The following is a 25,568-nucleotide window of genomic DNA, read 5'->3' as shown; positions in this document are numbered from 1 at the left end:
GGTAGACTCTGCAAGCCCATCTCTAGGTGGGTGGAGAAAGGAATTCATTGGCCTGAATTCATTGGCGAGCCACTTGCATGGACGGGGACAGACAGACAGACAGACACACACACACACACACACACACACACACACACCACGCACAGTAAGTTTTGTAATATTTTGGGGCTGTTTGTTAAACTTGATCCTCTCATGATCTCTTAACATCTGCTTTAAATACACCATAAGGCACTGTACTGCCCCTGAAAGGAAACAGTCATAAGGGTTGGTGTTACCAGCCCATAATTCTAGCACATGGGAGGCGGAGGGGGAAAGATTTCAAGTTGAAGCCAACCTGGCTATATAGTGAGAACCTATTTCCAAAATTAAAAACTAATAATAAGTAAGCCCTAGTTTTTTTGCTGTAAAACAAAGTTCCATTCTTAAAATGACTGCTCAACAGTTTAGTTTAGGCAAGTTATAAGGAAAAATATTATTTGTCTACTAGAAAGATGAACACATAGTAACTTCCTAGTTGAATTTTTAAACAAGTAAATACAAACACCATTTAATGCATACCCTCTGGGAACTTAAACTTACAAAATAAACTGTGTGAACTGAGTGTTAGCTGTCTGCTCACAATCTCCAATGTTTCCGTTTCCCCTCTTGCTAAGCTGCCCACTTTATCCAGATGTTGCACCATGTCTTTGGATCTATGAGAAGTGGACCCCAGTCTCACCTAGAGAGGGGCTACAGGACCTAGTTCTGATGACTGCTATAAGGGGAAAGCCTCAGGAAGGTCCAGACAGAGATGGTGTCTGTGCTTGGAGACGCCCCTGCCTCTGCCCCTGCCCCTGCCCCTGCCCCTGCCCCTGCCCCTGCCCCCGCTGCTTCCAATGACAGATCAGAGCGGCAGCTGCCTCCCTCAGCCCAGGGCTCTTAGCATAAGCCTCCAGAACTGAGACCATGCCAGCCAGCACCACAGCCTCCTCCAGACCGGCAAACACCAATCCCCACTTCTCCCAATGCCTCTCAGGTGAGGAATCTACTGTCCACTGATAGCAGAGGTCTTAGGAGATAACATGGATATTGATTCTTAATGCTTTTCTCTCCCACGCCCCTCCTCAGAATCAGACTCTTAACTGCAGAAGCTCCTGACGCTGACATCTGCGGCACACCCACAGGGGACCCACACTATGACTCCACTGTGTCTACAGTTTTATCATGTGTGACATCATGACTCCAGTTTTCTTCTTTAGCCCTCATTTGGTATTTTGTAAACAGGAAAAGAAACAAGTAAGAAAAGTGGTGGTATCTCCTACACCTAGAAGTGACGTTTTTTCACTTAAATGGTTTATATAAACAGGCCTGTGTTTCTTCCCTATGATAAGCACTAGAGCAAAGACCCAGCAAGGGTTGCAGATGTCAGGCAAGGCCACATCCTACATGGAGCCTTGCCTTGCTCTCTAGCTGGAATGATTCTTCTCTGAAGTCAGTCCTTTTTTGGGCAATTTTGATGGCAATTATAAGTTTGTGAATGGATTTTGTGCTTAATTCCTTAGTAACATATCACATAACAATGGTTACTCCAGTCACGATCTCTTTGACAGTGACCAAGTCACCATCTGAGACCAAATATTTACCTTGAGCATTTACAAACACCGAACTATTTGAAAGAAGGGGGAGGCGCAGGCCAGGGGGAGTGAGGGATAGTGATTAAGGCAGAGGAGAGCCAGGATGGGAAGGGGCAGTTACAAAGAGCCAAAGGGAAGCCATGATAGCTCCACCTGGACATGGTCACCACTGGGTACAGAACACAGTCACATGACCAATCTCGACAGCATGTAAGAAAGCTACATCACAAACAAGAAAATGTATACCTGCATATGTTGGTAGCGACCACGGATCTACAAATGGCCTAATCAACTTCTCCACTTTAGCGTCCCCAAAAGGTAAGAATAGTTATGTCAAAAACATTGCATATTATAAACAGTACAAAATACCAAGGAGTAAAAAAAAAAAAAAAAAAAAAACTTAAAATACTTTCCCGTTTTAATGTAAGAATTACTATTTAAGGAACCACAATTGTCTACGGTGTGTGTTTAGATGCACACACACTTTAATTATTCTCCAGAAACAAGCAGAGACAGACCGACAGAACGGACACCAGGGCAGGTACCCAAAAGTGACCAGTCCCTGCTATGTCCTGTCATTCTAAAAAAAAAGACTGGCTTTCCAAACACCGGTGGAGAGGGAGGAAGACTCCAGGGCTACCCTGCACTTGTACAAGGCCAGGGTTACCCAAGAATACAAACAGTCCGGTGATTAAGGATTCAGTTGTTCACTCTACACAGAGAAACTGAGGAAAGCATGAAGACAACCAAGAGAACGGGAAGCTGGGTAGCGGGACTCCACTCCAAACACACACTGTGCAACCTGAAGCTTCAGAGGACCGACCATTACCATGGAAACGAGGCCTTTTTGTCTCAGTAGTCGTTTCCTGGATTTTTTTATACCAAATTTCCCCATTCCATAGAGGATGGGAAGAACTTAACACGCTCTCTGTTGTATCACGTGCAATGATTTCACAATAAAAACTGTTCCTAAGAATTCACTTAAACTTGGAGCAAAACTATGAAGATGAATTAGGAAACAAGACCCTGTTGGAGATTCTGGTTCAGTCTGTGGTGTTCTCACAACACTGCTCTTTGTGTTCAGCTATCAGTAGGTGGATACTATGATCAAGCATTCAGAGAACCAGGACGGCTACTGTTAAGTGAGGGGCTGAGTTCAATTCTATCTGTAAACCTTTATTATCCACACACAGAAAGGTAATTAGCAAGCACAAACTCAGTCAGCTGAGCACAAGGCAGCACACTACCGAGTATCGAGAAGAAAGTCCCCTCTGGAGGCTTCTAACTCACCACACGTCACACACCAGAAACTAAGTGCTGTGTGCAAAAAGGGCCAACACCACAAGGTCTGAAAACCCTGAGGATTTGGGGGCAGTTTCCAAAGAGTTAAAGTAGGACAGGAGACAAGAACCAAGCGTCTCTCTGGGACATCAGGGGTAAGGGAGGAAGAGCATTTCAATCCACAAGCTACGGATGTGACAACAGAGCTGAGTATGTGACAACAGGAACGCTGGAATGAGATTTAGGAAGTGAGTCCTCCGCTAGCCCCTGATGGAAATCAGCTGTTTCCTTTTCATAATGGAAGGACTGACACACTGACCACAAAACCCCATCATTACGTAAGGTTCTTCTATGAAAAGTTCCTTTCAGAGCTTACTTCACTCCAGCGATCTGCTGAGAAAGCAAGCGGGAAAGGACTGGCCTGTTGCAGCACATGTTCAGGACAGGGAGAGAGGAGGGGAGCAGAGAGGGGGTCAGGCACACAACAGGCCACAACCCTGTCTAAGCAAAGGCTTTCCGAGTCACACACATTCCAAGTCAAAAGTTACACAACAGCAATACATTACAACAGTCAGAAGTCGACTTCTGGTCTACTTCTAGCTTTACCCTTAGCATTTCCAAGACTGAGATTTGGGGTATTTATATTTTTAGCCAGGCAGACATCTGTTTCCGATGTGGACCAGGAGAGGGAGGAGGATGAAGCAGGTGAGCTCAATTCCTAAGGCATTTCCAGCTGCTTCACCAACAGCAAAGATAGGCAGAGCATGTGGTGCCCAGTCAGCAAATACACATCAGCAGTGTGAAAAAGTTAGTAAGAAGTGACCATCAGGGACTAGGTGGATGGCTCAGGAGGGTCCTCTGCTCTTCCAGAAGACCTGAGTTTGATTCCCAGCACCACACGGCGGTACACACCATCCGCAGCTCCAGTTTCAGAGGACCTGACGCACTATTTTCATCTCTACGGGAACATGCATGGTGCAAAGCACCCATACAAATCAAATTAGAAACTAAAAATGAATGAAGATGGTATACACCAATCAAAAATGACCATCCGAGAGAGAGCCATGAACTGATGGCCCCAAGTGTGAGAACAACTTGGCGCCTCCACCGGGAAGGGAATCAGGCACAACACAGTAGCACAGTCCTACCTGGTTGCTTGGGTCTAGACCAGCGTAAGAATTTCTTGAACTGCAGCCGACCGGAGGGGTGGCCTCTCGGATGAATTCCGACATCTCAATCCCTCCACCAGGATCGCTGTGCAGGAAAATGAGAAAAGAGAGCAACTGTCATCAACTATCACAATGATCACCTTCATTTGGGGTTCGATCTCGTTTTCTGTAAAACCAAGAGGTCCTGGGTTTTTTTTCTTTTCTTTTTATTGTTTTTGCAACAGGGTCTCTACTAGTTCTTTCTGTCCTAAAACTCAGTCTGTAGCCCAGGCTGGCCTCAAACTCACAGAGATCTGCCTTCCTATGCCCCCCAAGTGCTGGGATTAAGGCGTGCGCCACCGCACCGACGAGGTCCTGTTTTGTTTTGTTTTTTTCAAAGAGTAAAATAAACAAAGAATGGGGACTAGTTTGTAAATCTGAAAGTTGGAACTATCTAATAACCACATCACTGTTTGGAGGTACTCAAACTCCTCTCTCAAACTGTCCACATAAAACCCGAGGAGAAACTGACCTTAATTACAGAAAGTAAATAATTGATGACACATGCCATAAAACCACTCTTGCAAAGAAGTTATTGCCATTTGCTTCCCAAGAGCAAGTGAAAGAGGCCAATTGAAGGCAATCAGATAGCACGTTAGCTGATGTCTCTGAGAGATCCATCTGACTAATTGTATGACACAGAGACGAGCATTCCACAGAAGACTCCTCCTGGGTGAACGGTTCACAGTTGTGTTTCTGTAGGTCAAGTGAACTTACTTGGGATCTAACTGCTGTAAAGAGCTAGAAGCCTGTGAGTTTAAATTTACGTTTCCTGCCCAGCATAGTGGCACATGCCTCTGATCCAGCACTTTGGAGGCAGAGGCAGGAAGACCTCTGTGAATTAAGAGGCCAGCCTGGGCTACAGAGTAAGTTTCAGGACAAACCATAGTAAAACCAAAACCAAAACCAAATAGAAAACAAAGATTTATGTTTGCTGAGCTAGATTCCAATGATAAAAAGTGATGTTACATGGTCTTAGAAAATCAAAGGGTAAGGTAGTAGGCTCAAAGAGCTGATGATACCACACACACTACTTAGAAATAATAGCAAAAATTAAGAAAAAATATCAAATTTCAAAATCTTAAAGTTATATGTTTCCTGAGGAACACAACTCTTTTTTTTTTTCTTTTTGGTTTTTCAAGACATGGTTTCTCTGTAGTTTTGCGCCTTTCTTGGAACTCACTCTGTAGACCAGGCTGGCTTCGAACTCACAGAGATCCACCTTGCTCTGTCTCTCCAATGCTGGGATTAAAGGCATGTGCCACCACCGCCCAGCTAGGAACACAACTCTTAAAGCAACTCATAATCCTGTTTTATCCTGGAAATTGTTTACCTGTTTGGGTTTAAAGCCTTGCCATCCAGTATCTAATCCAACTCCCTGGTTGACCAAAAAAAGCAACCCCAAATTTTTCCACTGATCTAATCTCTTCAGCCCAAACTCTGACAGGCTTAGAATGTGTTGTCTAACAAATGGGCTCTGCCTACCAAAGGCTGTCAACACAGCTCAGCTGAGCCTCCGAGACTAGTTCCAGAGAAAGCCTATTAGTCCAGTCCAAACTAGTATGAATCCGTCCTGGAGTGTTCCACAGATGAAATAAATCTCTCTGTATCTGCTTATTTTTTTTCATCTTAATTTTATGTGTGTGAATGTCTGTGCACCGTGTGTGTCTGATGTCTGCAGAGACCAGGAGAGGGCACTGGGTCACCAGGATCTGAAGTTACAGGTGGTGGTGAGCTGCCACGTGGGCGCTGGGAACCAAACCCAGGTCCTCTGGAAGAGCAGCCAGTGGTCTTAGCTGCTGAGCCATCTCTCCAGCCCATGTATCTGGTAGTCTTGATGTTACGAGTTTAAAGCCTGGGGCTGCTGCAGACACTGACTGAGGCCAGGATGGTGGCGTCACTTTTAATCTCAGCACTCAGGAAGCAGCAGCAGGCCTATCTCTGTGAATCCAAGACCAGCACAGTTCACATATCAAATTCTAGGCCAGCCAGAGCTTCATAGTGAGGTCCTCTCTCTCAAATTAAAAATCAGCAGCAGCAGCAGCAGCTGACTGAAAGATCAGAACCTGGATACCAAAATGGGGAGCAGTGTCATGAAGTGAGCTTATCCTCTGGATCCTGACACACCTGAAGATGCCCCCACATGCAGATTTTCTAGTATTGTGAGACAATAAAATAAAATAAAATAAAAACCCTAAAGTGTGTCTGGATGACTACTCTGATACAATCAAAAGGGAATTCACCTGCCAGCATATCTTTACAAGTATTTACTACAGCAGCAGTTTGGTTTATATTTTTTTCTGTTAATAAAGGTCTCAAAACTATAATGTTCCTGGTTTGCTTAATGAGTTTAGGCCATTAAGAACTAACTTTCTAACTTGTTATACATCTACATAAATCCACCATCCCAGAAACTAGTCCAAGTTCATGGCCAACCCAGTACAGCAATACCTATATAAGGAGAGGGAATGCGCTCCAGTGTGCTAGCTGCTCAGTCTTTACTGACACCAGTGAAAATCCACACCATGAACTTGAGTATGTGTGTGGCGGCTCTCATCACACTGGGTCTCTGAGAGACATGCGGCCGAGTCACTAGAATGCACCCACTCAGTCAGACCCACAGGAACCAAAGGACGCAGGGCAAAAGGAAGACAAGGGGAGCAAACACTAATACCAGAGGAAAGATGGGAACCCTCATCTCGTTTTGTATCTACACATGTATGTGCATAGGCATTACCTTCATTCCTATACCCCAGAACACATCCATTTAAACTTTAGAACTCAGTATTCCTATATATTCATAAAGTGACGAAACCATCGTCACACTCAGTTTTGGAACACTGCCATCACTTCAAAAACAAAGACTTTTACCTGTTGCTTCTCTCTGTCTTTCCATCTCCTGCACTAGGCAAACACTGACCTACTTTCTATCTCTACAAATGTGCCCACCTGGGCATTTCATACCAATGGAAGTAGGAAGCATGCAGCACACAGTGGCTAAAAATGGCTTCCTCCCCTTAACATAACATATTCAAGAGTCATTCACATTGTAACATGTAACACTTCATTTATACTTGTAGCCAAAACACATTCCACTGTATGGACAGGTAATTGTTTATTCAGCCAGAGGCAAAACTATCTTATTCACTTTCATAAACCATTTCTGATTTAAAAAAAAATCCAAGTGGTCATAATATAAATGACCATATCCCAGTCTTAGAAGTGTTTTTGTTTTTATTTTCTGATGAAATCCTCCCTAAAATTTGTAAATGTCACTATCCTTGTTTTACATATGAAAAGGTAAAATATTACAGAGGTAAACTCTAGCAGAAGATGTCAACGTGAACAAGCTAAACTGCTGACAGTGTGTGGACCAACCTGCTCTTCATCTGCCATGTACTTGGTGCAGGTCAGTTTGAGGCCCAGTCTGTAAAACATAAAGGCACGCACACTCTTTCTAAGAAACTGTGCTGTCCTTCAACAGCAGACACCTAGCTTCCTTCTGTCCCCAACTGCCATTACTCACTATCACTTCGGGCAGGTTTCTTCACTCCGTCCCTGCTGACATTGGGGTCCTATAAGTCATGACTGTAGGGGACGGGCCTGCACACAACAGCTGGCAGCATTCCTGGTCCTTCCCCTCCCACCACTGATGCCAGCAGCAGACCCCAGTTGTGGGAAGTCTAGAACTGCCAGATGCCCAGGAGCCAGTATCCCTCCCAGATGAGAAACAATGATCTAGAACAAACACTGTCCCTAGTCAACACAGAGGGGTAAGAGAGGAAATAGTCAAGAAGTGAAAATGACTAAGCTAAGAAGGAAAGAAAGAAAGAACAGCTCCTTTATCTTAAAATCCTCTAATAAGGACTGGAGAAATGGCTCAGCGGTTAAGAGAACTGGTTGTTCTCTTAGAGGACCCGGGTTCAATTCCCAGCACCCACATGGCAGCTCACAACTGTCTGCAACTCCAAGATCTGACACCTTCCAACAGACATATATGCAGGTAAAATACCAATGCACCTAAAATAAAAATAAGTTTTTAAAAATCCTCTAATAAAATGACCATTCTTCTCTCTTCTCTACAGCAAGGGCACAAAATGAGGCACACGCTTTCCTTCACAGTGAGATGCCAGGGTTGGCAATGGAGTGCTCAGCACACACGTGTGAGCTCAACAGTTCACAAAGTGGTTCGCTGCAGTAAGCCATGGACCAAATTCAGGGAACCTCAAACTTTATGCCTTAATTTCCCCATCGGTTAAAAAAAAAAAAAAACGAAACACAGAACCAAGTACAAGGAAAGGCAGAGAAGCAGAAGTCCAATATGAATTACAGAGGAGACATCACAAACTGTGATATCAACTGCTGAGGCCCAGGCTTTGGTCAGAAATGCCATTAACACCCTTTTAACACTAAGTTTACAATTGTAATCTAGATTATAATGACGTTTATAAAAACAAGAATAGATGAAAAACAACGTCCCTAGGCAAAGCCTTTCAGAAATCTGAAATCTCTTTCAGAAACCTTAGCCTAAAATCCAACTTCATATAGATTAAATAGAGCTTTGGTTTAAGTATTACAAGTACTAGTGCCATGAGAAACAGAAAATGCAGTCTCCAGAACACTAGCATCCAAATCCTTGAATCCATGATTCACTTCTTTTCCTGATGCTTTAAAAATATAATAAAAGCATTAAGGATTCTAAGTCTTTAAGATAAAGATCTAAGTAGTTTTGAACTACATAAGAGCGGGCACTGAAAACAACCACAAGGCCCCAGGAATCATTCGCTCATACAATAAACTGACTGCCCCGAGGTATCAAGCCCAGCGGCTGACTCTAGAGAGAAACTCTATGTAGTCCTGATGGTCTCCCTCCCTCAGAACAGAATGTGAGACTCACAAGTGGGAGAGTGAAAAGAAGATGTAAAAACAAAAGCCTACAGCAGAAATTTCAACAGTCAAGTTTTAAAAAGATGGAGAATCCTCAAAACACTAAAACTAAACCTACCCTATGGCCCAGCTACACAGTTCCCTGGATATGCCCAGAGGGTTCCACATTCTACTTCACAGACCCTTGCTCAGCCATGCTCATTGCTGCTCTAATTACAACAGCTCAGGGATGGAGACAATCCGAATGTCCTTCAACTGATGAATGGGTAATAAAAAACGAGGTACATGCACAATGGAATGCATTTAGCTATAAAGAAAAATGAAATCTGCAAGTAAATGAATGGACCTAGAAAAGATTATCTTGAATGAAAGAACTCAGACCCAGAAAAACAAATGCTGCATGTTCTCTCTCATTTGTGGATCCCAGCTCCAAATCTTAAGGTGTGAGTAAAGTTACCATCCCTGATGAAAGAAGTTTCTCTTTATGGAGAAACGAAAACCATCAGAGAAAACCACAACTGGATACAACGCAGAGATCAATTGATCTGATGGAGCCCATCGCTAGTGGATACATCTACATCACAGCTCCTGCATCTATGTGCAGGGAACATCAAGGAAGAGGGGCAGGAAGACTATGATAGCTAGAGGACCAGGAAGCTGCTGTCCCTTAGAAATAAATGCATAAATAAGACCCAAACAATGGCAATATCAATAAACATGCTAACATGGAAGGGGGACATTTCATGGGGTCTCACTCACCCATAGGATCCCACCTACCCATAGATAACCAACTATATGCTGGGAGAAGGAGAATTAGCCTTTTCCAGGGGTTGGTTGTTCAATACAAAGTGATCAGCCCTGAAACCATATATACATCAACAACAAAACTGACTCAGCAGGTTATATTTATGTAATGTGTACACATACACACATTGATATATATGTAACAATAATAAAGAAAAAGAAGTTGTTGATTTGAGAGGAAGGATGGAGGAGTTGGAGGGTAGGTTTCTAAGAGGAGGTGGAGGGAGGAAATGGGGGGTGATATAATTCTTTAATTTAAAAAAATCTTTAAAAAAGAAAAGATAAAGATGTACATTAGTACTATTTCAATTTAGACAGGTGTTAAAAGCCACAGTCAACAAAAACCAATTAAACAAGAAGTAGGGTTAAAAAGGTAAATAAATAAAGGTATGTTTATTTATTTACCATCCATAAATAAAGGTAAAACTCCATAAAGGTAAAAAAAAAAAAAAAAAGGTAAATAAAACTGTCATCACATAGGAAACCAAGACATTACACAAAGTGCATCATTGATAAGCAAGTTTACTAAGATTTCTAGATATAATGAAAACTGTTACATTTAAGAGAGGGAAAAAAGAAAATAAAATTTAAAAACTTTTGAAGTAGAAAACAAAAAACAAATTTATTTATTTATTTATTTATTTATTTATTTATTTATTTATTTATTTTGGTTTTTCGAGACAGGGTTTCTCTGTGTAGCTTTCGTCTTTCCTGGAGCTCACTTGGTAGCCCAGGCTGGCCTCGAACTCACAGAGATCCGCCTGGCTCTGCCTCCCGAGTGCTGGGATTAAAGGCGTGCGCCACCAACGCCCGGCACAAATTTATTTTTAATGGAGAAACGATAAAACCCAAAAGAATTTTGAAAGATAAAAATAAATGGAGAAAAGTTTTATACTACAGAGAAATATAGACTCAAAAGGAGAATCTGTTTTCAAAACAATTCCAAGAAGAATGACAAAGTCTGTATCGAAGGACAAAGTGACTACAGCAGTCCTGGGAGTGAACAAGGCTACCAAGAGTTGCACAGAAAGCATCTGAGATGAGAAGGACTGTGAGGACAGGCGACTGGATCAGCACAGCAGAAAAGACAGTCAGGAACATATCCCATTCTACTTCACATTCTACGGAATTTCATTTCTAACACAGAGAATACAGTGGCTGCCACCCAAAAGAGTAGGTTAAACAATATTGGAGAAAAAATGAAGTCTGGCCCCATACATGACTCTATGGACTGAAGTATTTCAGATAAAACTCAAATGCAAAAATAAACAAAGTTTTTAAAAATATAGAAGAATATCAGATGTCTGTACAGGGAATACTTCTGGAAAACACAAAAGTGTTAATTACTAAAAAAGGGTAAGTTTTGCTTTATTAAATCCAAGAAAAGGTTAAAGATACAGTTCAGCTGGTAGAGAACCTTCCTGGCATTCCCCAGGTCCTGGATTTAATCCCCAGTACCAAAAAATCCAAAAAAACACACAAACCTTAAGAAGTATGATAACTAAACCAAATGTCATAGTACTAGCCTATAAGCCCAACGCCTTGAGTTGAAGGCAGAAGGATCAAGAGTTCAAGGCCATCTTCAGCTGCATAAGTGCAAGGCTGGCCCGTGTGATTTGAGATCTAATCTCAAACCAACAACAAAAGTATAACAACTCTAAGAAATCTTACGGAAAGAAACACAGCAAACTCAGAGATGCCTTAGCACACATAAGTAATAAAGAGTGGTGCGAATACATGAACCAGAAAGCTGCACACGTCACAAATGGGCAAAGGAAAGAACAGAACGCTAACTGGCCCCAAGGCAGTGATGAAGTGCTCACCTGGGAGCCACGGTGAAGCACAGTTCAGACTCCTGAATGGCAAAGTGCTGTTTGTCTTTGGAGATGAGGGTTTCCCTCTGCGCCCAGGTAGATCTCAGAGTCACAGTAATCCTGCACCAGCTTACCAGGTGCTGGGATCACAGGTGTGTGCCACTCTGTCTGGCTCAAAGTTAAATTTTCACCAGTACCAAATGTTTATGTGGAAATGGAACAATAAGGACTTTGAAAATTAACTGATAAAAATCATTTTGGCAAACAGCTTGAAATTACCCAATAAAATGAACTCAAAGATGCCCTAAGAACCAGCTTGCACAAGTGTACCAGAAGATATGCAATAACGTTACCAGAGGAGAAAGTTGGAAATAATCTGAATGGCCACTAGCAGAATGGCTAAGCTATAATCTCTCCCTAGAGTATGGAACGTAAATAAATAAAGGCTACAAACATTAACTTAAGTAAACACACTGTGTAAAAACTGCCCCTCACAGAGAAATACAGCATAACCCAAAGCATACAAAATAAATAAAACACATTTAGGAACATCCATAAGGACCATGACATGAAAACAGAAAGCGCGGGGCGGTGGTAGGGCACGCCTTTAATCCCAGCACTCGGGAGGCAAAGGCAGGCGGATCTCTGTGAGTTCGAGGCCAGCCTGGTCTCCAAAGTGAGTCCCAGGAAAGGCGCAAAGCTACATAGAGAAACCCTGTCTCAAAAAAAGAAAAAGAAAACAGAAAGCATGAATGAAACCCTACACCATTCTGTAGACAGAGGACTTGAGTTTCTGCTGCCTAATGGTGCACAGACTAGCCATGCTGGGAACACTGTGTGAGGTGAAAACATCAGCATGGAAAAAAGGCATTTCAAATTGCTGAAAAAGAAAAATTATTTAATGAATTTATTATCTAATAGAAGAAACAAACAAATCAAAATTATGTTAGGATGCTTTCAAACTGAATACAATTTAAGAGCAAAACCAAAAACATTAATAAGAAAGAAAATTGGAGTAAATGTTTATATAACCGGGGAAATTCTTACAGAACTTGGACATAAACAACGAACTGACACATAATATAAACTGTGGCATACAAACAGGCTAAAGCTGAGGAAAGTATATGACACAGACCATGAAGGACTAACACCATAAATGTCTATCTTCATCAAATGAATGCCAATACCACTACAGCTACTCTCTCTCAGAGAAGGCCAGACCCACGCTGTTGGCAAAGCCTGCCTGCCTGCCTGCCTGCCTGCCTGCCTGCCTGCCTGCCTGCCTGCCTCCCTCCCTCCCTCCCTCCCTCCCTCCCTCCCTCCCTCCCTCCCTCCCTCCCTCCCTCCCTCCCTTCCTTCCCACGTGCCTGGTTTGGGGTTTTCTTGTTTGTTTGTTTGTTTTTGTTTTTGTTTTGCATTCCTCATGCTTAAAGTCTATTTTAATATCTTTAATAAATCCCAACTCTGAGTCATAAACACAGTACTACAAATAGCAAAATAGACATCAGAGTAAGAAATACAAATAGTAGCAACACATGAAAATACTTCTAACCCATTAGTAATCTAAAACTTCAACAATGAGCTATTACATTTTTTGTCAGAGTACTACTTACTCGGTGTAATTAAAAGAAAACAAGTAAGAGACCACAAACTATTGGTCATAGTGGTTAAAATGGCAAAAAACAAAACAAAAAAAAAAAAAAAACTTTGGAATTTCGTGATATTAGAAAACTTAGTAACATGTAGCCTTTCCAGTAATTACATCTCCAATTAATTAAGATTAAAAATACAATAATTTAAAATGAGTAACACAGTGATCTTTTTCACAAGATTTAAATTTAAAATATTCAAATAACTAAAAATAGGGGCCGGAGCGATGGCTCAGCAGATAGGAGCATGGGCTGCTCTTGCAAAGAACCGGGATTTGGTCCCCAGCACCCACATGGCAGCTCACAACTATTTGTAATTCCAGTTCCAGAGAACCTGATGCCTTCTGCTTCCAAGAGCACCGGGCATGCACATGGTACACAGACATACATCCATACAAAAAGCAAAAACCAACTTGTTTTAAAAACAGAGGTTAAATTACAATACATCTATATAATGCAGTTTGTATCCTTAAAAATATCAAAGAAAAAGTGCTTTTACTACTTCAAATACTGAGAAACTATTAGTGCCAAACACTGACTTAAGAGCTGAGACTAGTCTATAGGAAAACCAAGGTCCCCAACTTTAAGAAGCTTACAGATGCAAATGATTAATTAAGGAAAACAATGGCTGTTTGTGATTACCAAAATGAGCAAAAGTATTACAAGAGTAAAATGTCTGCTTAATAAATAGATGAGGTGATTACATAACGGTTGAGGGGAAGGTATATTAAGGCTTTCAATAATGGGAGGCATACAGAGATGGGTGTGTGAATGGAGGAGAAAACAGGGACCAGAGAGCAAACGTATTGCTGTACACACACCATCACATCTACAAGGCAGGCACACTGACCTCCCCACCTAGGATACTGTACACACACCATCACATCTACAAGGCAGGTGTGCTCATCTCTTACCTGGGACCATTGCTGTCTTTCCTCCTGGTTGAACAGTTGCCTTGTTCGGCTTTGGCTCGCTGATCTGGGAACTCATTTGTGCGCCTATCCACAATTTCTCCAGCATCAAGTGCTCTGTGCAGTCGATAGTTGACCATCTTCAGAACAATGAAAACAGCAGCTACCACGGGACAATAAACTGCTACTATAATCATGGAAGAAGGAAGGGCCTTTAAAAGAAAGGAAATATATGTGCTTTAGAAAACTTTGTATTTTACTCAATTCTAGAAATTTGCACCTAAAATAAAGAAGTTACACACAAATCAATTGTAATACTAATACAAGTTGCAAAGGCCCAAAACAGAGGCCACACATGTGACTACTGAACACTTAAAATGGTGCTTAGTTAAGACTAAGTATGAAAAAAGTATGTAATATGTCGATTCCTATACTGATTGCAAGTAGAAATAATAATCGAATGATACTTGGTTAAAAACTATTGGAAATAATTTGTTTTTGTGGTATGACTACCACAAAATTTAAAATTACCTGTGTAGGCCACAATGCATTTCTGCTGCACAATGCTAACACATTGTTGGGGTGCGGGGCGGGGGCGGGGCGGGGGAGCTTATAATCCAAACTGAATAGCTAAGATCTCACATCACCCTGTGTGTGAGAAAGCCAGGGTTGTGACCCACATACAGTCCCTGTTTATGTGCTCTATGGAGAGGGGCTGGAGAGAGGGATCAGCAATGAAGAGCACTGGCTGCTCTTGCAGACGTTCCTAGCCCGAACACGGTGGCTCACAATCACCCATAACTCCAGCTCCAGGGGATCTGAGGCTCTTCTGGCCTCCATGAACACCAGGCATGCACATAGTACACACATGTACATACAGGCAAAACACTGAACCTAATTTTAGTTTTAAAAGAACAGAAGAATTCAGAGCATAATAACGCAATCAATAGATCAACTGAAATAAGTCAGTCACCTATTCTGGAGACTACACACCCATTCTATTAAATAACTTGATTATTTAATAACTTGAAACCTGAAGACCAGGGCAGCAGGCTTGGGGACAGGCCCACTTGGAAGGCATAGCCTCAGAGTCACCACTGCCAAAAAAGCATAAACTTATCAAGTTGGTAAACTTATCAGGCTGAACTTATCAAGCATTCTGGATTTATGCAGGATGACCTCATGTGTTCTCATCATATCATCAGATTCAACTTCAGCCACTGCCATGTGGAACCCCAAGCAAGCTTAGGAAAGGGGCCTCAGACTGAAATGATGGTGAAATTGAAAACATCTTCCTGGATGAGGCGAAGCTTCACAATACACAGATGTGGTGGAGGTTGTTTAAGTGACCTGAGAATCAGAGAGGGAGACAAAGCCCACGGCCTGACTACAGTGCTTGTGTTGGGATGGGAATAACAGTGTGGATTTGCCTTCTGGAATACTTTAAGAGACCCTACGTACTAATATCATTAAAAAGTTAAACTACTGAATCTAATTTAAAATATTTCTAAATAACTTTTTAGCCTTATGATTTTAAGTTTAAACATTTATTTTCTTAAATTAATAAATACCAGATCTAAATGCATTTCTGAAGAATGATCAGATAAGTACTTTAAAATGCTCAATTTATAAATGAAATTTAAATTAAAGAGATTTTAAGGTACAAAAAATAGACCTCTGGAAAATGGCGGTTAAAATGTTAGGAGGAAAGTGCACTTTAAAACTCTTAGTTGACTTGTATCGTTAACAAACCTACCCGGAGTCAGTCCCAAACCTTCCACCTTCTAAGCTGCACTTTTCCCACAGTGGGTCAAAGTGCAGACACACGGGGCTGCTGAGCAGATCTTCCCGGCCTAGGGAAACTCCTCTCACTCCTGGACAGCTGCCACAGCAGCATACAGTCTTAAGGGATCATCAACCTTGCCTACAGTCATGAGTCACCATATTACCAAAAAAGTATAAATGGTTATCTGTTTTACAGGGCAAACACCTCAACCAAGCACACACAAAATAACTGCCAAGTAGTTAGCTCAAACGTTTACTACTTTATGGATTACACACTAAAAGGGCAAAAGAAATTGTATTTGTGTTGCGTGGTGCTTATGTATGTGCTGGTGTTCATGTGTGTGCATGCATGTGAATGCCAAAGGGATCTTTCTTAGTCACTTTACACCTTAGTTGTGAAGACAGGGTCTCTCAGTGAAGCTGGAGCTCACCGGCAGACAGGCTGGCCGATGGGCTCCGGGGATTCACTTCCCTCTGCTGCTCCTCACTGGTGGAGTTCCGTTGTTCCCAGCTTGAGTACTGGGGATCCAAATGCAAGCTCTCCTGCTTGCACAGCATGCACCTTATGGCCTGGACTATCTATCTCCTCAGCTCCCTGTCTGAAGACTGTATTAGTGTAGATATGCAGCCTGTTTTCAAGGAAAGGGTGTTCAGAAACAGAATTCTAATTAGCAACAAGCATCAAGTCCAGGGAAACTAGGCTCTTTGGGAGGAAAAAGTAGTTTGTCCAAGATATAATTACTTAACCTAATGTTTAAAGTGTAATTTGTATGTGTTGTTTGAGATAGCAAGTTCTACATTAAAATCTCTATTTTTACTCTTTCTGGAAGGTAACTACTGACTTCACAATAGTTCTGTTCTACAACAAATCATACTTCACAAGGTTCTAGCTTTTCCAAAAAGGCACCTTTTATCTTTAAGTCACATTCTTCTACTGTGAGTGTTACCTTAAGCTAATGCCAAAGACAACCACAGGCCGTGGAGAGCAGGGATGAAAAGGCGGCAGCGGGGGCAGCTGGCATCTCTGGTGGACAAACAGGGCTCATTAAATAACCAGAAAGGTCACAGCTCTGAACCCCAAGATGAAGGCCCAGGCAGTCCCTCACACGCCTCAGACAGTGATCTAACAGCCTTCTGTTTCAGACAGAATGAACCTCCAAGGACTGTTAGCGAAGGCAGGCGAGTGGGCTTACTTCGCTGGTACGGTAATCAGCTGGTTTTGTGATGCCTGAGGTTTGTTTATTATGCAGTGATAGCCAGGTATTCCAACCAGTTCAGGCACAATCCAGGAGTGTGCGGTTTAAGGTTAAGAGAATGACAGGCACATCACTTTGAACTGACACTGAGGCTTTAAAAGAATTTTTAAGCAAACTTAAAAAAAAAAAAAAAAAAAAACTACCCATCTTTAATGTAAGACATCCTTTATGCTTGCTTTGGGAGCTTCTATAATTCTAACTTCCTCATTATTAAGGTGCTGTTTACTAAATTTAGGTATCACATACTAAGGAGGCATTTAGAAAACCTGAGAAATAAAGATCTGTGTGTACACACAGCAAGTAGAATCAAGACATATGAGGAGCTCCTTTAGAGTAGTACAAACAGGAAAAACAAAGGATGGGGAGGAGGAGGAGGAGGCACAAGCCTGCAAAGGGGCCACAAACAGCCAATAAAAACTGCATGAGAGGCTGGAGAGACAGCTCGGTAGGGTCCCAGTACCAGATACTTCAAATGTCAGCGTAAACTGATCAAATTGTACGCACTAGTGATGTACTGTCAAAATAAATTGGGGAAACTAAAACTATTAAATTCTATACACTACCCAGTCCCTTTTCCACTCTTAAAAAAAGAACACTGGCTGCTCTTCCAGGGGACCCAGGTTTGATTCCTAGCACCAACATGCTGGTTCACAAATTCTCTAAAATTGCAGTTCCAGAGGTCCCAATGCCTCTTCTGGCCTCTGAGGGTACCAGGCATTCACGTAGTATACAGATACACATGCAAGGCAAGCAAGACACCCATACACACATAAAATAAGATAAAATAATTTCAATTAAAAATAAACACATAAAAATACCATTTGATTGCATTAATAATGAGGAATACAATTTAAATATAATCTAAAACTATACCAACATACCATCTAATGCTCTGTGTAATAAAAATGAAGTCTGAAGAACCAGAATTCAGCCAGGCCTGATGGTGTAGGCCTGCAATGCCAACCCTTGTGGGAGTATTATAAATTCAAGACCAGCCTGGGAAATTAAATGACCTTATGTCAAAATAAAAATTACAAAGAGGACTGGGGATATTATAGCTTAGTGGTTGAGCATTTGCCTAAAAGCATGAGGCCATGGGTTCAATCCCTAGTACCACCAAATAACAAAGCAAAACAAAAAAACAACTCTGTAGCTTGTTAAAAAAAAATGAAAAATATAAACTGCCAGTTTCAACCAAGGTCTAACAATTCCTCTTATAAGCATAAAACTGAAATTCTAATAGACAGTACTAGATGACTTTTACAACAAAGAAGAAATCTCAACTGAAAATCACACACACACACACACACACACACACACACACAACTGGAGAATCATAGACTTTTTTTACATTATTATTTGTATGTGTGCACAGGCCTGTGTATCTGTGTGGGCTTATGTGCCAAGGTATGCATGCAGAGGTCAGAGGACAACTTGAGGATTGAACTTGGGTAGTCAGGCTTAGCAGCAAGTGCCTTTACCCACTGAACAATCTTGCCAGCATGAAAACTGTAGGCTATTTACCAATGTAATCTATGACAGTGAAAAACAAGACTTACCTGCAACACACATAAATACAACACACAGTGCCAGGTGTATACTCTAGATGAGTGTTTATTTCTTGTATAAGTGGAAAAAAGAAAACTTTTCTCGGATTTACTTTATGTGTATGCATGTACACCACTTGTGTCTGGTGCCAACAGAGACCAGAAGAAGGTGTCAGATGCCCTGGATGTGGAATTACAGATGGCCGTGCATTACCAAGTGGGTGCTGAGAGCCAAACCCAGGTCTTCCGCAAGAGCTATCTCTCTAGCACCCCCTCCCCAAAACTAAAGTTTACACAGTAATAAAGGTTTTCCTAGAAGAGTATATTAGTTTCGATCTTTAACACAAGCATCTGCGCCCATGTCAAGGATGGTGATTAATAACAGATCAAGTTACCTGGCCATCTCTGACTTTCCTCCTCATCTACGACATATTTAAAAAAAAATCTTTACTCTCAATTACATCTGACTATGTATAACCAGATGTGTTAACAGTTATCAGACAATTCTAGATATTCAAGTCAAATATAAAGCCAGAATGCCTCTTTACTGGGTTAGATTTTTTTTTAATATGATCAGGGCTCTTAAAAATTAGAGGGATAAGCCAGGTGTGGTGGCACATGCCTTTAATTCCAGTGCTAGGGAGGCAGAGGCAGATGGATCTCTGTGAGTTCAAGGCCAGCCTGGGCTACAGAGCGAAGTCCAGGACAGCTAGAGCTGTTACACAGAGAAACCCTGTCTTAAAAAACCAAAAAAAAAAAAAAAAGGAATGGAGGGACACAAATATACATTAAGGCCACAACTCAAAGCCATCTGACCCAAACAATGGCAACTCTTAAAAAAAAAAAAAAAAAAAAAAAAAAAAAAACAACTGTTCTCAACATCTGAGAGGGGAGGGGAGGACCAGGAGTTCGAGGCCAGCCCTTCCCTGTACACTATTGGTGCAAAGAGCAAATGTTCAGCCTCTGAGAATAGTATAACAATTTCTCCGAGTTAAAAATGGGACAAGCTGGCTCAGCAGGTAAAAGTGCTCTCCACACAAGCCTAGCAACTTGAGTTCAATCTCCAGAAGCCATGGAGGAAGAAAGGAAGGAACCAACTCCACATGTACGCCCACACACCAGCATCATGCACATGCACACCCCCACAAAATAATGAATGCTTTGGGGGAAGTTAAAAATGGAACTACATATCATCCAGCAATCCCACTCCTACTTACACACTCAAGAGAACTCAAAGGCGATCTCAGAGGCACTGTCACGCATGCACTTACAGCATTATGTACATTTGGGCACAAACAACCCAAATGTCTATTGGTGGACGAATAATGACTTCTATGTCCACACAGTGGAAGGGTACTCAGTAAACAAAACAAAGAAATCCTGTCATTCACCACAACACTCATGAGCCTCGAGGACATTCTGCTAAGTGAAATAATAGTATCAAAATGACAGTATTTCTTTCAGGGGACAGGAGAGATGGCTCGGCAGCTAAGAGCACTCACTGCTCTTCCAGAGGACCCAGGTTCAATTCCCAGTACCCTCATGTAGCTCACAACTGTCTGTAACTCCAGTTCCAGGGGATCCAGTACCCTCATACAGACATACATACAGGCAAAATACCAATGCTCATTAAAAAGAAAAAAAGAGACAGTATTTCTGATGAATTCACATACACCAGGTACCTGAAATAATCAAACTCACAAAACAGGAAGCAAAAGAGTGGGTCCCTGAGGCTGGCAGGAAGGGTGGTAGAGGAAAGATGCTGTTTAATGCACAGTGTGATTTCGGAAGACAGGAAATTATGAAGATGCATTGTGCAACATTTGACACCACTGAATGCTGTCTCTCCTCCGCCATGGGGGAGACACGTCCCAAGGCCCCCGGTGAATGTCTATGTAGACAGCACCAAACCCAAACCCTACACACATACGTTCATATGTGTTTTTCTACACATGCATGAGGTTTAATTTAGAAATTACACAGTATGAGGTGAAGAGTCATCTGTTGACTCGGCCTCAGCATGTGCATTTTAAGAACTTAAGCTTTTCACAAGGAAGAAGCACCTGACACCATCCCTTCTGTGTATCTGAGCCACCACTGCCCTACCCTGGAGCTGGAGGCCCTGTCTTAGTCAGGGTTTCTATTGCTGTGAAGAAACACCATGACCAAAGAACCCTGGGGAGGAAAGGGTTTATTCAGCTTACACTCCCACAGCACTGTTCACCACTGAAGGAAGTCAGGACAGGAACTCAAACAGGGCAGGAACCTGGAGGCAGGAGCTGATGCAGAGGCCATGGAGGGGTGCTGCTTACTGGCTTGCTCAGCCTGCTTTCTTATAGAACTCAGGGCTACCAGCCCAGGGATGGACCACCCACCATGGGCTGGACCCTCCCCCATCAATCGCTCAGTAAGAAAATGCCCTACAGCCGGATCTTATGGAGACAGTTTCTCAATTGAGCTTCCCGCCTTTCAGATGACTCTAGCTTGTGTCAAGTAGACATAAAACTAGCCAGGGCAGGCCCATTGGGTAAAACAGAAGGTTCCTGAACACAGTGTGACATTCTTGCCACAGTGGAGCTGAAACCAAGACAAACACAGGACTAAAGCAGAGCATACAATGAGGATGTATGTGCAAGATGACATGCTGCTTCCCAGGCAAGAAGGTGCCCACTCACAACAGCGCTTCATTTGAAAGTTATTTCCGCAGTTTCCCATTTAATATTTTCAGACAGTTGTTGACAATATGGAATTGAAACTGAAGTGAAACGAAGGGACTAGTCACTCAAAAATGGTTCAAATTTCTTTTAAAAGATAAAAAAAAAAATGGTACTTCGTTTTTGTTTTTTTTTTTTTTTTTTAATGTTAGGTGAAGATGTGGGGGAGGGGGGAGAGAGAATGGGTGGAAGGGGATGAACTCTCCAAACCTTGGCTGGTACCAGACCCCCGAGAGTGTTCAGGCAGCAGGGTGGGCTATGTGGAGGGGCCTGAGTCTCACCGATGCCAGTCTGCTGCCATCCCCCAGGGTGATCCTGCAGCACCCCAGGAGCCCCTGCAAGCCCAGGCAGCCTGTTTTCTGGACATCAGTAGCAGGACATTTGCATTCCAGGAGCTTTTCTGTCTAGAATGAAGTTACTTCTTAAGGAAAAAAAAAAAAAGGCAAGCTGGAGAACAAATCCCAGGAGGCTTGGCAAGGCCTTTACCTGGGGACCACTGTCCTTCACAACTCTCTCTGGACAGCCCCAAACCTACCAAGGTCAGGCTGGCTTCTCTCACTGCCCTGCCATCTGTCCAGGGGAACAGGGAGGGGGTGATTTAAGTCAAGGGTGATGTTCCATCTCTGCGAATTTAACTACGCCTTTACCACCTTGATCCAGGGGCACAAAGGAAGCCACGGCAGGTTATATGAATTTCCCCCCACACTGATTTTCTGATTGTCACAGAGGACAAGACTGATCAAGTGGCTGGGCATGTAAACTGCCCAAGGACTAAGGATGAAGATGAGGGGACACAATGCATCATACAATAACGTACTTGAAGAATGTCTCCATTATTTTGGCCAGATCAGGAAAAACACAGTAATACCTGATTTGGTTTGGTTGCTATATAGATGAGGATACACATGAAAGACAGGAGAGAAGTTGTGTCTCCCACAAGAGCCAGTGGGCACAACATACAGAGTACAGAAAAGCCTTCACACCCCAAGAACATCTTTTTATATATGCCATGCTGCACTTGGGTTCAGCCAACTTTTGGAACTGTGACAATGACAACCAAGAGTCTGCCAAGTGCCACCAAAAGACCATCGTGGAGCCAAAGGACAGTGGCCTCGGAAAAGGACCTTCAGGGGGAGGGGCACTGCTGTATCCCCTCAGGATTTGGGCCTGGGGGGTCATGTTCATTCAGACCGTGAGGCGAAGTTGGACCGAAAAGAATGTGAACCCACTGAGCTAAATCCCCAACCCCTCCAGGGTATTTTTGAGCACTTGGTAGGACTAACAGTTACGTCAGGTCTGTGTCATGCAAAGTTAATCTTCATACTTGAAAGAAAACTTGTCTTGTTATAAATGAGCATCACTGTGGGGCCTGCATTTCACTCCATCATCAACAGATGCCAATTGGACTACTGAAGAGGAAAACTCATTGTGTAGAGATAACTGTTAGTCTGATTCCTGCAGAGGTCTTATTGATTTGTTTTAATAGATAAATGATTTGCCAAGATTTTAATGATATGCCAAGTGGAAACCAGAGGACACTGATGATTAATGTGTTAGAGTATTTTTCTTCGTGTACTAAACTGTACTGCATATAAAGAAGTGTGATCCATTTTGCAATTTAGAAAAGGAAGGAGCAGGGAGGAAAGCTCTGGGTTCCCGTGAGAGTCCCTGCCTGGGTATTTAAGGTGGAGAGGAATTGAGGAAGACACTTGACATCAACCTCTGGCCTTCACACATGCAGACACCAAAGGAGGGGGAGGGAGGGAAAGATGAACACTTTGTTGTGTCTTCTCTCCACTGAGGAAAGACAACAGAAATGCTGAGGACCAAACAGTGACACCGTCCAGTCCTCTGATTCTGGTAGCCTTTTTTCAACACAAGACACCGTGGCACTTCATCCAGGAGAAGAAGGCTGAAGCTATGCACACTTTCAAAGACGTTTCTGACAGGACTCTCGAAGAAGCCACTGGAATCACAGAAATGCTCAGAGTAGAGTTAATCATGGTGAGATAACCTTGTATTTCAGTTCCAAACATCAGGAGAGGGCTTCTTCCCCAAGACCAGCGCTCTGCATGGTAACATCAGCTTGGAAGGCAGCGCCTCCTTCGGCATGCTTACTGCCTATGCTTTGCTTTGGTTCAGGGCTGCGGCAAGACTGCCTCCTCGGAGCATTTCCAGGCACTCTCCACCCACTGACGTGACTCCAACACCTCTCTGGCAAGTTTTGTTGGAGTGATAACTAACACCTAAGCCGCTACGTGTGGTGTGCATTTCTAAGTGCTTTACGTAGTAGCTCCTCGTATAACCTCGGCCTCACTTCATGAGGCTGACTTCATTAGTCTACTTTACAGACAGAAAAGCTGAGGTACAAAGAAGTCAGCTACTTGGTCTCAGATGGGGACATTAAAAGGTAATTTGGCTCTAGAGTCAGGAGTCAAGGATTCTTTTTAAAAATATTTCTTTAAAGCATTTTAAAACATCTTACTGACAGATATAAATGTCCATCTTTGTGGGCCACAGTGTACTGTTTTGATATATTTACATACTATGTACTGATCAATTCAAGAAACTTAGGTTATTCACTATCTCAAGCACGTATCACTTCTTTGTAAAGCGTTCAAAATCCTCTCTAGCTAATTTCTATTGTATGGTACAATAGAGTTAACCACAGGCAGCCTTGGTATATAGAAATTTATTCCTCTATGCATCCCCACTTTTTCCTCCTACCTAGTTGTGACTTTGAACCCACCAGCAAATTTTGTGTATGTAGAAAGCCCAACAAGTAATTCCCAATTTGCGGAAGACCTGCTATAATACTTTGCTGACACAGAACAAGAATGCCCACAGGCAGATACGCACAAATGAGCGCAATGTGTTACAGTAAAACTCTACAGCCAATGAAATTTGAATTTTATAGAAGCTTCATGTCACAAAATAGCACTTTTGGTCCTTTTCAACCACAAAATAAAGTTGAAAACTAACCGAGCATGGTAGCATCTGGGAGGCTGAAGCAGGAAGACCGCCAAGGGTTCAAAGCCAACCTGAACTACACAGCCATGGTGAATGAATCCCAGGTGCCTGGTTTATTTTCTTCTCTAACTGAGACCCGGAGCAAAGCATCCAGTACTCCCCCTCATATCCCTTATTTGCCAAGCGCAAACCCAGAACTCCCGTAACATCAGTTTCATCCAACTGCAAACAAAGCAGTTGCTCGGAACTGCTCTCTCCGTGACGCATGCTCCTGGAGTCAGGGCACAGTTGACACCAGCATGTGACAACAAAACTCCACGGAGCTTATCTTGGCTGTTCTCTGAGTGAGGGATTTTAAGCAAATTTCCAGAGCAATTCTAAATATCTTCTGGCAAAGGCACACAGCATACCTACAAGAAGCTGTGATTATGGACACAGCCTCTCTTTTGGTGTCTTCCCCTTCGATGGGAAAACATATCAGCATATGCTAGGAAACACTGCCTTGGTATTCTGGAGTGTAACTGGCTCCACAGACTCACCAAACGACCCAAACGCCCTACGTCACTACTTAACTGTGTTTAAACAGACACTAACCAAGGTCTAGAAACAATACAATAAGAGAAAATGTAAAAATAGATAAAAACACGAAGACCAAGTATTATCTCTCTAACAAATAAGGTAGAAGAGATTTATAAAGTTAAAAAATAAAAACATTTGTTAGCTTTTCAAAACAAATATTCCAAAGTTCACATTTCTACACTCCCTTAAAATAGTTTTCTTGAAACGTTTAGCTAAACTTGCAAGCTGATAAATACAACTGACATGCCCTTGATGTTAGAATTCTGCCCTCACTCCAGCTACATGACCACACATGCGCAGTTCAGGGGTTAAGCAAAGGGTCTTGCATCTTATGTCATCAGTGTGCACTGGTGATCACTTATGTACATGCATGATCGCACAATCTGCTATGTGTGGCATGGCTCTGTAAGTCTGTCTGCGCCTTAAAGAGCTGTGACTCAGACCTCTCTTCTCTCTCTCTCTCTCTCCCTCCCTCCCTCCCTCCCTCCCTCCCTCCCCCCCCCCCCCCGTTCTGTCTCTTTCCCACCATCTTTCCCTCTCACCGCACATG

General features: G+C 42.5%; 1 protein-coding gene across 7 annotated transcripts in view; it reads right to left on the bottom strand.

The window, feature by feature from the left end:
- The window catches only part of Pcnx1 (pecanex 1), a 147,052-nt gene that overhangs the window by 99,148 nt on the left and 22,336 nt on the right, over positions 1-25,568 (bottom strand). For all 7 annotated transcript variants that reach the window (XM_015991913.3, XM_006973077.4, XM_015991914.3 and 4 more), the window contains exons 2-3: positions 14,171-14,379; positions 4,043-4,148 (exon numbers count right to left, since the gene is read on the bottom strand). In XM_015991913.3, the coding sequence (XP_015847399.1) occupies positions 4,043-4,148; positions 14,171-14,379 (315 nt within the window). The remainder of the gene's footprint in view (positions 1-4,042; positions 4,149-14,170; positions 14,380-25,568) is intronic.

Source organism: Peromyscus maniculatus, chromosome 14 (assembly GCF_049852395.1).
Source record: "Peromyscus maniculatus bairdii isolate BWxNUB_F1_BW_parent chromosome 14, HU_Pman_BW_mat_3.1, whole genome shotgun sequence".
NCBI classification, from domain to species: domain Eukaryota; kingdom Metazoa; phylum Chordata; class Mammalia; order Rodentia; family Cricetidae; genus Peromyscus; species Peromyscus maniculatus.
This window is presented reverse-complemented; position numbering and strand designations above follow the sequence as displayed.